At 26.1% G+C, this 15,828-nt stretch overlaps 1 protein-coding gene across 1 annotated transcript in view; it reads left to right on the forward strand.

Annotated features, from left to right (window-relative positions):
* The first annotated feature begins 7,059 nt into the window (after positions 1 to 7,059).
* Positions 7,060 to 15,828, forward strand: part of LOC111622513 (gamma-aminobutyric acid receptor subunit beta-like) — a 117,705-nt gene continuing 108,936 nt past the window's right edge. The window contains exons 1-2 of the mRNA XM_023364917.1: positions 7,060 to 7,606; positions 9,733 to 9,806. Coding sequence (XP_023220685.1) covers positions 7,512 to 7,606; positions 9,733 to 9,806 — 169 coding nt within the window. The 5' untranslated portion in view covers positions 7,060 to 7,511. The remainder of the gene's footprint in view (positions 7,607 to 9,732; positions 9,807 to 15,828) is intronic.

Below are 15,828 nucleotides of genomic sequence, written 5' to 3' on the forward strand. Positions count from 1 at the left end.
TGGTCAATTCATGGTAGTGAAGAGCAAACAGTTAGAGTGATGAAGTAGGAGTGACGCCCATACTTGTGGAATTTGATATTTGTTCGAATATATATTATTACTAAAAATGATCTCAATTTATATTAATTATAATTAATTGTTTAATTCCGTTTGCCAATTTTTCGTATCATTTTTAACGTTAATGTAGATTTTATTGAAGAGATTTGCATTTTAAAACACTGATACTTTAAATTTTAAATAATGAATATGTTCTATTAATAGAAACTATTAATTTTAAATTAAAATCGTAGAAAATATTTTCAATATTATAATTTTATCTGGGAATATTTAAATGATTTCCAGGAATGATTTTGTTGATAGATTATTTTAAATAAATTATTTATGTAAAAATGTATAGAACTTATTCAAAATTTAACGTTTTACCAGTTTCTTAATTTTTTTTTTTTTGTCGGAAGTTTTGGTTGTGATGGATGTACCTATTTTCACCCTGTTTCAACAATTTAATAAATTCTGACAGTTGAAACAGGGTTCTTTAATCATTTTTTGTCTACTATATTTTATATTCTACAACACTATACACATAAACACTAAACTGTTTACAAATTTATTAAAATTTCGTTCAAATTAATATAAATTTATAGAAACAAATACGTTTCTAGGTCTGGATATTTTTTATATTAATTCAAGAAACGATGATATGGATTGTTAATAATCATTTTTAAGTGTTTTGTTATAGCTTCAAACTTTCTAAATTTAACTGAAAGAAATTCTTTAGTCAGATTTAAGGTTTAATAATGTATAAAAACTGTTAAACTAATTCGAAGAATTTATATAGCTTTACAACATTTTATAGAAGTTTGTTTTAATGCCAGGAAGTATTGAGTCATATAAATTTCAGACAATTGAAAGTTAATCGATACTAAATTATTTCTTAGTATCAGCTGCAAAGGCTAATGATACTACAAAATGATTATCCTATTTCCAGCTATTGTAATAAAATTTCATGCTCTAAATGTGTACGCACAACTACTGTAATTTATATATTTAGATTTTTGATAAACATTGAATTAATTTATTATTATTAAGTAAGTGTTACGAAATTCGTCTTATGTTTATTTCTAAATTAAGTAGCGGATATTGTGTAATTAGTGTATTTTTTTTTATTTGTGGTATGTAAAGATCTTTAAACGTGGTACGTGAGGTGTTTATTATTATTTTTTTTGCAAAGCCCGAGGTGGACAAGACGTCGTGATGTTCAATGTTTGTTTCTGATATACGACATCGGCGTGAGATATCTACTCGTTCTTACATACAGTTCTAGTTGAGAGGTCGACCACACGGTTTGGTTAGGACAGATTGCAATCGATCGTAGCTGGTGGCGACACACTGTAGAGGAATCTCTCTTTCTCTATGACCCTGCCATTTCTCGTTTCTTGTTCCTTAAACAGACTAAATAGACCACTTTAATAAAAAGAAAGCATCAGATTTGATGTATTCGCTAACGTTAAATCAAACAAAATATAATTATCAAATAGAACAATTTTAAATTTCTCTGTTTAAAACTCTGTTTAAAAAAAGAAATCTTTAAAGCTCCAACTTATTTTTAAAAAACATAATCTTTTATATATAATATTTTACATTATTTTTAACGTAAGTATATTTTGTGTCTACAGAAATAACGTTTTACTTTCATTTTATTCCATATTTTCTTTAAATATTACTAGAACATCATTAACAGAAGTGTATCGAAATTCTTTAGTGAAGCATTGTTTCATGTTATTCACCCATGCTTATCGAAATTATTAGTCGATGTTAGATATGAAATGGTGATGACTGAAATCTTTGAGAATCATCAGCTTACTCTAGAATGGAAGTGACTGACGCATCTTATTGAAAAAGCTATTTGTTTTCAGCTCGAATCTTCACAGATCAATATCTGCTATCTGACTGAATTTTGTTTAGGTAAGATAGATGCGATAAGAAACTTAAAATTTCGCTTGATAAAGAATTAATTTTTTCTCTCTTACGTCCTTTAAAATGAAATTTTCTTAGAAAAAATTTTCAGATTTTTCTATTAAAATTTTTTAATTATGTTCGAAGTCTGTTCTCGTCTTACGAGGAAATGGCAAACGAACGTCAATAAAATGTTGAAAATTTATATAGGAACACAATTAATTTTGTTTTGTTTAATAAATTTAAACAAATGTATAAGAATTTCTACAAAATTTTAGTTCGCACTTCTTTCTGTTAAGTTTATTTATTTTACTTTCAACTTTACAGTGTAATTTCCTTTAAGAATAATGCTAAAATGATATTTTATAGAAATAAAAAAGTTTTAAACTGGTAAAACATGCAATTTTGTTTTCTAAAAAAATGCTAAATGCATTCTAACAGAATCTAATAACACAGTAATTTAATTTCTATATAAAAAATCTTGTCATGAAATATTCATTTTCTTAATTTAGACATTAAGAAATGATATCACTTAGAGAAAAAAAAAAATATATATATATGGTATTTTTGAAAATACAATTGAGAGAAAACTTTAAAATTTTGAATATTTTTCTAATATTTATAAAATAGATACTTAAATAAAATTTATGCATAATTTATAATAAATCTAGTCGCTTCGTGTTATGTTTCGGGAGAGATCACATCATTGTAAAGTAGTTTGTTCAATGTATTGCCTGTCACAAGATACAGGAAAATATAAATTTAATATTTGTAAGATTATATATTGTTTAATACTTTATCCAAACTAAAATATTATATATAGATAGATCCACTTACAATGAATTACTAAAAATATACTTTTTCTTTCACTCGAAATCATCTTATTCTTTTCAATGATCGTTAAGAGGATCAATGTATTTATTATGAACTAATGGACTAAAAACGTTTAAGGAAAAAAAAAACAATTTTTTGATTGATTTTAGTGGGATCACTACTTTTAAATTAAAATTTCTCTAAAGTAAATACGAAATTATTAAAATACAGTTTATTGATAGTCTAAAAATCTTCATTATTATCTTAATTAACATACTATCAATCATTCTAAACTTACATCATACACATAAATAACTACACAATATTTAAAAATTAAATAAAATTTTGCATTTTCAGTTGTTTCGATTTTAAGTTGATTCTACAGTTCAGTTTCAACTGCGATATGCAGTGTATACTTGAATATAAATATTTTAAATGAGTTTTTTTTATAAATTTAACATCGAATTTTTAGTACAGAATGATGTTTTTTGATATTTTCTCTTGTTTTATTTTTAGAAAGTATGAAGAGAATAGAAAATTCTGACCCTTTACTAAATCGAAGAAACTATTTCTCAGCCACAGTTCTTGCGATCTGTACAGTTTATCGATGGCAGAGCCGAATAAAGTGCCAATCAATATCGACCCTCTACAAACCACGCATGCCTGGAAAGAAATCGAAAAGCAAGACGAGAAGTAAACTCGAGGGAATGTCAAGGAATGTGAAGAGGATGGAACCGAATAAGAAAACATTCTTTCTCGAATTTAGACAGACAAAAAGGCGTTAAGTGAGTTAAGTTTGCAACACGACTTTTCAGCAATGTTGAAGTTTGTTTAAAGAATCATCTTGAATCTCTTCGACTCGTAGAAGAAAGAAGAAGAAGGGGGGAAAAAATCCTTAAACTCCACTGTTATCAATCTGGATAAAATTTTGTCACCGCTACTATAATGCTAGATTGAAGCCACGCGTTAAGCCATCTCTCTTTCTCTATGACCCTGCCATTTCTCGTTTCTTGTTCCTTAAACAGACTAAATAGACCACTTTAATAAAAAGAAAGCATCAGATTTGATGTATTCGCTAACGTTAAATCAAACAAAATATAATTATCAAATAGAACAATTTTAAATTTCTCTGTTTAAAACTCTGTTTAAAAAAAGAAATCTTTAAAGCTCCAACTTATTTTTAAAAAACATAATCTTTTATATATAATATTTTACATTATTTTTAACGTAAGTATATTTTGTGTCTACAGAAATAACGTTTTACTTTCATTTTATTCCATATTTTCTTTAAATATTACTAGAACATCATTAACAGAAGTGTATCGAAATTCTTTAGTGAAGCATTGTTTCATGTTATTCACCCATGCTTATCGAAATTATTAGTCGATGTTAGATATGAAATGGTGATGACTGAAATCTTTGAGAATCATCAGCTTACTCTAGAATGGAAGTGACTGACGCATCTTATTGAAAAAGCTATTTGTTTTCAGCTCGAATCTTCACAGATCAATATCTGCTATCTGACTGAATTTTGTTTAGGTAAGATAGATGCGATAAGAAACTTAAAATTTCGCTTGATAAAGAATTAATTTNATAAACTTATGAAGTTATTATTTATTTATTTTTTCTATGGCTATTGAAATCTGTAACTTATCTAAAAGTATATCAAGCAATTTTATAAGGCAAATAACTTTCGACGTGAGATTACTTACATTAATTAACAAATTTGCAAACATAACATCTGATGATATTTATAGAATTTTAAGTGTTTGAGGAAACTCTCGCCTTCAGTTCCTGTCTGGTTGTCTGTACGAATTTAAGTTTAATGTGTATTGCTCAAGCAGTTTCAGATTTTAGAATAAGTTATGTTTGTTGCCCTCCATGTTGTTTTGATTCTTTATATTTTAGAAGTTTGAATATATTTAAATGAAATTTTTAGATAAGAATTCACCTGATCATGAAACGGGTATTTACATTTATCTAATGACTAACTTAGAAGTGTTTTGAATTAATTTAAATAATATTAAGACATTTTATGTAATTTTTGTCTCGTTATCTTCACTAATTTGTGTATTATAATTTTAATAAATATACAGTATTTTAATGTATATTTTTGATTTATCTAATTTCATAAAAAATTAAATAAAAAATGAAACAAGAGAATTTCCCGAATGGCCTACTTCCTATTCACATGAATTTTTACTTATTTATTTGAGTTTTTTTTTCAATAGCAAAACTTATAATTCTTCTACATTTTCTTGTTTCTATCATAATTAAATTGTAAATTCGCATGCAATTTTAATTTTGACCTGAATATAAATAAATTAATATATTTAGTATGTATCACATTAAAGAATCAAAAAAGTTTTAAAAACTACTTTAATAATACATTCAAATCATATATAAATACAGTATTTGTTTGATTTTAAAATATATAATTTATGCTTCACGTTTCGTGTATTTTCTACTACGGCCTTGAGTTTGGAAGAAAACAGAAACCGTTGCTATCCTACTTAAGAATGCAAATTTAATAAAAGTAGCTATTTGTTCAATGAATTTTAAAGTTTCTTTTGGAAAAAAATGATAAAAAAATCATTTTAATTTTGGTGACAGAACGTTAAAACAATTGTTCAATTTGTTCATTCAAATTACTTGTACCATAAACTATTCAAAATTCTAAACGTATCACGCTTAAAATAGGCGTAGAAGCAATGAATTGACAATTTGTAAACTAAGCTAATATTCTTTAAACTATTCGCCACATTCATCACCATGTATTCACTTAATTTAATAGTCTAACAATAATTATTACGTAATAAATAAAAGAATTTTAAATGTAATTATGTTAATCATTATTCTACTACGTTTATATACTCAAAAATAAAATTATTTAAAATTAAATTAAATAATCAAAATATGAAATAATTTATATTTTTCTCACTTATCAAATTTTTGAAATTTTAATTTTAATAATTACATTATCTCAATTGAGAATTAATAGAAATTTTATACATATATAAATTTAATTTATTTTAAGTGTGGTGGATAGATTTATAAATAATTTTTAAAGCCTTATAAAATAAGTAATTAGTTTATTTAAAATAAAATTGAAAATATTCATAAATTAATTATAAAAGATTAAGTAGAGGGAAGGAAAAACCCCATTTTCATGAACTAGGAATTATATTTGTAAATATTTTGCAGTATTTATCGATGAATATTGAGTAATTTATTTCGTTTTATTAATAATTTTTGCTGATTAATAAAATGTTTGTACAGAGTAAAAAAAATTTGTAACGATACGCCAGCTATGAATTGAAATAATCAATCTACTAATCTGACGTTTCATTATAGCTACGAATTAAAGCAATTTAGAAATATTTTATGATGAGGTAATGAAAAATTGAATTTAATAATACCTTAAACGAAACGATAGCTACGTAACAACAAATTATTCTTAATAAATATTTTCGAAATTTAGAAATTAAGTAAAATTTAAGATGAAAATTTGTTATAGAATTCCCATTGAAGTTCTTTAAAATACATATATAATTTTATAGAAAAATTGATTTCATTATCAATCTTCTTTAAGCTTGATTTTCTTTATATAAGAATACATTATAATTTAATATTTAAGAGTGAATATAATGGAGAAGAGGTTAAAGAAGAAGTTGATTGTTTCAGTAATATAATTGTCTCTATTAGAGATTCTGTAAACAATTTTCTGCCAACGTTTTCTTCTGCTTTATTTTTAGCCAGGCTGTGTGAATCCTACTGTAAAACCAATTCATTTAGCTGAAATTTAACAGAAACGATCTAGTGTAAGATTTCCGATAGTCGAACAAACCGAGTCGATTCTTATCTGAAAGTAAATAATTGATTATTTTTTAGTCTTTGAAAACCGAGTCCAATAAATTAGAAAATTTTCGGCATTCTAAAAACAATTAATTATAAAATCGAGAGAAAAGTCGTGGCGAGTGCCACTGCATTTCATCGCCGATGGTGTGCCGTATCCCCAGAGAATTCAATCTAACAGTCGACGGAAATAGAAAACCACCGACCAATCCGCTACCTCAAGTCGAAATTACGTCAAAGCAGTTAACTACGTCATTCGTGGGGCTATAATTACGTGAAAATTTGTTTAAATTCTTTTTTTTAAATATATTATCTCCAATTAAGTATTAATTTCGTCGGCTAAGAAAAGAAGAGCGATTATATTTTAGATACTCGACGGAAGGTGGTGTTGATCGAAATCGCGCATTTACGTCGATGGTTCTTCCACGTTAAGATCTTCCCCGTACCAAAACCAATGCAGCAGGTGCTCGGTAGTGATGCGCAGTGGTCGTATCGATTATTTTTGGGTTCGCGGGTAAACGGACAAAACGGGCCGAGCGCCTGGTTGCGAGATTGGAGTTCAGTTCAGCAAGTTAGACAACAGAGGAAGGATCGATTCTGTTTCGGGCGAAGGGATATTGGTCGCCCCCCGTCAGATCACACCGATCTGGCGACATTGTGAAGGTCTAGAGTGTACCTTAGCCCGTCCCTGTCACCCGGACAGCCGTGCCGGACGAAGATCAGGTGACAGTAGAGAGTGAAGACGGAGGATAGCTATCGTACAGCCTCCTCCTCTCTCGCTCTCTCACAGCCATACACACACACTCTCTCTCTCTCTCTCTCTCAACAGTGTTCTTCGTGAGGAATCATTATACCATAATCTCTGTTTAGCCTTCCATGGCGAATTAGAGATGGAGGACATAGGACGACTGTGGTTTATTGTGACCTTCTTCGCCGTGCTCGTTCCGATGTTGTGGGTAAGGGAAGGAGCCGGCGAAGCGTTAGGGTGAGTACATTATTTTTTTCTCTTCAGGCTTTTAAGGCTTGTAATTGACGCTTCTAAGAAAATTCATATCATTTCTAACGTTTAACTCCATTTTATCCATAGTTAACAATTTCCTCGTTCGGTGGCTTTCATCGCATTGCAAAATATGTTCTGTTGATAGAAATATAAAAATTCGCTCGTTAGTGCATTCGATTGAAATTTCGCAGGCGTACTCTAAAATCGAATAAAAATATTCAAAATGTTATGTATTTTATTGTTTAATTTATATATAAAAATTAAAGTTAGCATTCATTATAAATAATCAATAAATAGCAAAAAGTAACCAGTTTTTAATTTTACTCATAATGCTTTACGTTCTTTATTTCTTTTTTACATTAAATCAATTAAGCTACAAACAATTACTAGAAAATATCATTGCACACTCTTCAAACAGATTATATTCTATATCATTTAAAAAATGGCAAAATTATTGAGAATATTCTCATTAAGTAAACTCAATAACAGTAAACACTATTCAAAAATCAATAAGTTAATTAGATGTGTATAGTGAAGCTTTGAAAAATTAATAGGTTAACAGTTGCTATACAGATAAAAAAATTAAAAATTTGATAGCAGATATATGAAATTTAATAGATAAAAAATTCTATTTTATGCATATAAATATTTACTCACTTTTATATTTATCGACTTAAGAATGACGATATCGAGAAAAATATTGTCTAAGATCGATTATTTATAATCGACATAACATTCTCGGAACAGTGAATATAAAATGCAAAAATAATTTTGTAAGAAAATTTGATTATGCAAGAATTTTAAACATATTTTTTTTCAATTGAAAGTTGCTTCCTTCTGCATAAAAGTATAATAACTATTCTAAATATTTTTCGCCCATAAATTAAAAAAGAAAAAATCTGTTGTAGAGATTGTGCTAAATCGATTCTACTATTAGCAGTTAATCTTACACAGTTCATCTGAAGTTCATCTGATATGGATAATACAGTATATAATTTGCAGTAACTTTTATAATAATTTTCAGGTTTTACATTAAATATTATAAAAAAATTGTTTATAATATTTCACTGTATATATAATATATATTCAATATTCTTCATTAAATAAATTTTTTATAAGAGGATAAATATTAAGAGGAGAGATGTTAAATATTATTAAAATATTAAGAAAGTGAATTAGTACATGCCTAAATAATCACTCCACTATCTTACAGTGTAAATATTCAACTTGATATTTATTCAAATATTTTATTTGCATAAATAAAGTGAATATAAAAATTCTTATTCGAGAACAAGTATATATTTTAAAAAATATTTAACTTTTTATACATAAATCTGCATACATTTAAGAGAAATTAAACTAAAAGTAAATATGTTAAAGTTTACACTAAAGATAGCCCTAAAAATATAATATATTCTAGTAATATAAATTCATGATGCTCAATGTGTAAAAAGTCTTTAAATTATATAATTTTTTTAATAAAATCGGAGTTTTAAGTATTTTATTAATATGATTTTTATTTGATTTTGGTAATTTCAAATTCTGCTTCATTGTACAAAATTCTGAACTACCAAAACCATTAATTAAACTGTAGAAATGTATTTACTTCTATTAATTCAAAGAAAATATTGATCTTTATTCTAAATTTTTTATTATTTTACTAATTAATTTCAATTATAACCCAATACAACGTTTTAAATGAATTAATTATAATGCAAACGTAAAGTGTTATTCTGAATGAAATTATATTTGGATAATCACCAATTTTATAAATGAGATTATCAAGTTTTCTTATGAGACTAATACAACTTTGTCGATGCCATTGAATCAAAACAATGTGGCAAAATTACGTATAGCGTAACAGTATTTAACTTCGGGTGATAACCTTTTCGACTAAAATGTGATAAACTATACTATAGGGGTGCCATGTATTTTTCATTAGATAATTTACTTTGCTCTAGGATACACGATAACATCTACTATTTGTAACACGATAAAGCTATTAGGTTACAGTCTTTAAAAGTATATTGTTAATGACTTCGTTTATTCTTATAATAAAAAAAAATTCTGTTGAAAAACTATTGACTAATACTAAAAAATTTCATTTATAGCGACCACATCAGCCGTATCCTCGACGCATTTTTTCAACAAGGATACGACAGGAGAGTGAGGCCTAACTATGGAAGTAAGTTCTAATTTGTATCATAAATAATATAATCGAAGTGGAAACAGTATAATATATACAAAGAAACTACGAATTTTTTTCTTAAATCATCATCAAAATCTTTTCAAAATATTGAACTTATTAGCCACGATCATCATCGCGTTATCATCTCCAAAAACTACTTTTATTCTTATATTTTATTATTAATTTGCATGAAATACTTTTAATAAATATCATAAAATTACAAGTTTTCGAAACTAATAAAATTAAGAATATTTTATAGTTTCTATTTCGATTATTTTGTATGATTTCCATACCATAGAAAATTGATTAAATGTAATAATTTTAAATTAATATTATCTATAATTATTCTAACAAAGTTCTGGTAAATATACCAGTCAAATATTATTATTATAAATCCAATTTTTATAGGAACGTTACTTATATCAATCTGGTAATCTACATAAATATTGATTGAAGTTGTACCGTCGATACAAAAGAAAAGTGCTAGAAAGTATCGTTTGGATGATTTCTTTTATATTTTAAGTGCGTAATCTTTCTTAAACTTGAATTCGGATATCTTCAGCAATTCTTCCAACTGATTTGATATTTATTAAGTTGATAGAATTATATTTAGCTCTGTATCTTACTACAGAGCTCCTGTTTTCATTATAATTTAATTATTTATAGATACATTATTTTTGCCCATCCAAAAACACAACGTAATTGCTTTGAGAAGTTAATTCATATGAATATTTTAAAGTATGATATAATATTTTGCCATTTTTTAATAATAAAATTTTAAAATAGTGATACATAGTGATTCCTCTAGTAATAATTCTATTTTAAGATTTCACAACAGAACTTTATTGTAATGGCAAACTAATTTTTAGTTTTGCATTTATCATAAAATAAAACAATAGTAAAAAATATTTCTAAATTATACATATAAACAACAGATCATAAAATTTAGAAAATTACTTCGGATCTCTATCGTAAGATCTTCCGAATAAAGTAGCAAGTAAGAGGCTGTCAGATTCTGTTTTGAAATGTAATTTATGGTTCTTGTAAACCCAATTCTTTTTCGGAGCTAGTTGTAGGCCGCTAATAGAAATACTGGGATAGACATATGGAGTAGTGAAATTAGCTTCGATTTTAAGCTCTTCAAAGACAGTGCTAGCTTTTGTAGGAAAGGTGGAACACGCCTTCCCTTTATAGGAATCGCAGCGCACAAAAAAACAAGCTTCTATCCACCATGTATATCTTTCGAAAGCTGTATAAGTTCCATTGAAAACTGCCAGATAATAGTCTTCGTCCGATAACTGTACTTTATAACTAGCGCTACAGCNTATATGTATATATATATATATACATTAAATTTAAATAAAAGTTTGTACTTCTGTAATGACGAAAGAGTTATGCCTGCAAGGATATAAAAAATGAAGAAATTATTATTATATTCTGGTATATTTTGAAACATTCAGATTAATCTTTAGATACTTTTATTTACTCAATAATTAATTATCAAAATTTAACTTTAAGAAGAAAATTTTAGCCGATCATTTATCATTTAACTTAAAACAAAGATTGTTTTTGCACTAAAAAATAAAAAAATAATAAATTAAAAAAATAAAACGAAAACTTATCATTTTTCTTGTATAAACCTATACAAATAATTTAAAAGTATAAAAATGTGTAATAAAATATTATCAAGTTAGAAACTTCTTTATTTTTTTATAAGTTTTGCTTGAAAATAAAATTTTAAACTATTATAACTATTATTATAACTAAAAGAATAAATATTGAATTGTTATAGCCAAAATAGACGATGTAATATTTCTATTCGTATCATGAAATTAGCTTATAAGTAACTTTCTTTTTTGATTAATCTGTTACTTTGATCGATTCTTATTCCTGTCCAATTAATGTGATCAAGTTTTGAATCTAGTTAGAAAAGTATAGAGATTCGATCAGTACCACATTAATTTAGCATTTGCAAAATTAATATCATGAAATTATAAATAACTCGAGCTAATAATTATAATATTTAAGATAGAAGCGGTTCTTAATTTGTTAACGCACGAATAAATTCAATTACAAGTATAAAGGATATTTTATTGAATAAATTAACACGATTTTTAATCGAATTTTGAACAATTTTCTCGTGTTAAAAATAGTTAATCGCTAAGAATATTTCCTGATTACTTACTCAGATTCGCTAAATATTCTAGAAGCGTACGGAACTGGAGAAAAGTGAGGATACTCTTGGGAATGATAAAGCTTGCGAGTCTTAAATGACCCGATCCATTTTCTGTAACCTTAGTAGGCATTTATCGAACTAAAATATCATCTCCTATTGCATAATAATTATTAAAAAAAATGTTGTAAATTTTTTTTATATATTTTCGCACAAAAATTTCCAAACTCTACGTTATGAAAAATAATTTCTCTATGAACTGTTATCGATCTTTACTAATCGATTCGATGTAACTCTAACAATTTATATTAATTTAAAACGTTGATGTATATGATATATTTAAACATCTCACAAAATCTACTAGAAAAATCTATTAAAAAGAGTTTTTTAAATTTTCAACAAATATAGCAATATAATTATTTTCTCTTAAAATTGATATTCTAATTCTGTTTACGTTTTCAAAAATCCTTTCTGTTCCGATTTTAAGTAGATATCTGCATACAAAAATATGTTTTCTTACGTTTTAAGTTTGATAATAAACAGAAATAACGATGCTATACGATCCTAGATAAATTTTTCCGGATCCTCTTTGTTGTACATTCTTTGAGATGTGATGCAGCAGCGAGAAAGATGATATCAAACAGATCAAAGTAGGAAAAATATTTTTACAAGCAGAAGCACATGGAATAAAAGATTAGTTTAGATGTATAAGTGACGTTAGAGAATTTTTATTTGCTTGAAAAATTAAAAAAATACACCGTAATCTTGAGAAGTTGTAAAGTTTAAATAAAAATCTCTGCGCTTAGTTTAATATAAACTTTAAAGAATTGTAATAATTTATATAATTTTTAATGTTCGTTTATTTAATTAAACGATTTACTCATTTATTAATTACAGTTATTTACTGAAAATACTTTTTTTATACTTTAAACATTTTTACACAAATGTATCAAATGTTTTAATCTATTACAGTTGTTATTATTATCAAATTTTAAATTTTTGCATATGTGATAATTGGATAGTAAATAAATTTCGTCATTAATTTGATAAACAAATATAGTACGAATTAACAATGTATCTAAGCTCAAATATTGAAGAAAAATCTCATTCAAGGTTCTATAAATATATTCTAATAGCAACCATATTAAAGATGCACCTCAATCGAAGCAAGTTGTAGTTTCTTTAATTTCTGTTTCTAAGTCCTAAAGATATGTTTATTTTATGATCAGAATTGTTAGCAGACAAGATGCATAACATCAATATTTATAAAATGTGCGTACAGTTAATTATCTTTTTGATTTTAAAACGAATTTAATTAAAATGCATCATTTTGGTATAAAATACAAGAATTATGACAAATTTTAAATTCAGTTGTTAAGATAACTGCAGTATAACTCATTTCTATTTTGTGTACGTAATGCTATTTTCTTCATTTTCTCTAAAAGAAAATTTTATAAAACGTCTGAAAGACGTTTCATAAAAACAATAAATATAACAACTATGTATTTTATACTGTAAATATCTATAACACGAACTTCATTATTTATTTGAAATAGACCAATCAAATTTGATTAGAACTCACCTTCTAAAGATTTCTGGATCCGATATTGTCTATCTGATGGTTAAATTCTTATGGCGAAAAGCTTTGCATTGTCATAGATTGCATTCACAACAATACATACTTTTTATCTTATAATCATAATGTAATATTGGTCATATGTTATATACATATTATATCCTATGACATATAATTACAATTTGACTTTGCCCACCAGTGGCCAAATGGATAAAACGACTGGGCACTAGTTGGCCACGGGTTCGCTCCTGGGCAATGGATTGACCACATAGAAATCTTTTGTTTCCTTTACGAGTGTAACAGCTAAATAGGGCCCGTTTCCATGAAAGTCCTCCTGGGAGGAACACCATTCTTGGCAGTTGCGTTCCTTATCCAATCATTCTAATGCACATAATTTTAATAAATATGAATTCGAAAACTCCATACAACCGTTTAAAATTCTAAAAGTATAAGATAATATTTATTATTCTTTAAGGAATATGTTCTAAATGATTTCTATTATTAAAATTGATAATAGGTTAATCACTATTTCAATTTATGGATAACATTATTAACAACAGATAAGTAGCAACAAAGAAATCATTTTTAAAAAATTTAATGAAAAATAATACAGGCAAATAATGGAAAATAAAAGGAAATTAGATACAAATCCAAACTCCTAATATTCATCTTTTTATGTGAGAATTCTATCTTCTGGTAAATTTTTGACCTTTGTTTGGTGTGTATCCTAAGGGAAATCTTCCAATCCAATGTTACAGAGAAGCTAAGCATTACTTTCAAAGAAAATCATCCAAAAAGAAAATTCATTCCGATCTTCACAAATTGAAGAAAAGGGAATTGAGAAAAATGAACTTTATGTTATCAAATGTCACGATGTTCGCCATTTTTGTGAAGAAATTTTTTTAGAAAAATCTGACTTATTGAATAAATGGATTTACTTTTTAAAAAAATAAATGTAAATTTAATCTTTTGAAATTGTTTCGCTTCGATTTTTTTTAAATTAAAATTTCGATTGTCCTCTTATAATCCAAACATTAAAATAAGTTTTATGATAGATAAAATTACTATAAAAAAATTCGGAAAAATATTTTTAGCACAATTATCAAAATTTAATGCGAATATAAATTCAAATTTTAAATTATTTTTTTCATATTTAAATTTTTACCATGGAAAAAATTAAATTTATCTATTGATGTATCCATCTAAATAATATATATATCTGGTACTTTTCGAGTCGAATGGATAATGCAATATAAAATTCAATAAGTAACACGTTATGATCTTCTCGAAGCACTTAAATAAAGAAATATTTTTATGAAAATATGTACCCTAATATAAAAAAGGAACCATGGGTTGCAGTTAAAAATTATTAATTTATGTTTGGTATATGAAAAAATTTAGTGCCATTTAGTGAAGGGAATATCTGAAGCATATTATCTTCTCGTATGGTGTGTAGTTTACACAGAAAAATTGAATGTTGTAAACTCGAAATAACTCCGCATCGAATAATTTATATAAAAAAGATATTTCTTCATTTTTGTTGTGAAAAAAAAATTAGAAGAATGCCACTTTTTAAATATATTTTTCGCAACAATAAATTACAATGTAAAGAAACATTACGATGCATATTTCATGTAAACGTTCTACCATNTTTTTTGTTACTTAACTATTCTTAAAATTATTTATTTAAAGAAAGAATTCTTAAGTTGCCGTCCAGACTCAGTAAATTAAATCTTGTTCTAGCACCCCGGATAATGGAATTCTGCAGATTGCATTAGTGCCACTCTTGTACATTTAATGGAGAACTAACATCCGGAGAAGTCATATTCGTGAAGCAGAATGGTGTAATGCTGCATCCGAAATTATATATACCAAATTCAAATATACCGGATTTTTGATAGACCACGCTTTCTAATGCATGTTTTTAGAATATATAGCGAAGGATATATGACCATGTGTTTCTGAGTAAAACCTTACTTTGTGGGAGAATAAAATAATTTATTAAATTCTATCACTGCGTGTTTGCAAAGAACTTTTCCTTCAGTATCACGCGAAAATATTTTTCAATATAATAATTATATTACGTCTTTTGCGATAACATTAAGAATATATTGAGCGAATTTCTTTTAAAACTTGTATTTACGTTTAGTATCACGTACATAAAAATGAAAAATATCATACATTTATTATATTTTATTTTTTTATTTAATTATTTTAAAATATAATAAATAAATTTATTTATAATAAATTTATTATTATAATAAATTTAT

This window comes from Centruroides sculpturatus, unplaced genomic scaffold, assembly GCF_000671375.1.
Source record: "Centruroides sculpturatus isolate CEXI.00-Female unplaced genomic scaffold, Cexi_2.0 scaffold23, whole genome shotgun sequence".
Lineage (NCBI taxonomy): Eukaryota > Metazoa > Arthropoda > Arachnida > Scorpiones > Buthidae > Centruroides > Centruroides sculpturatus.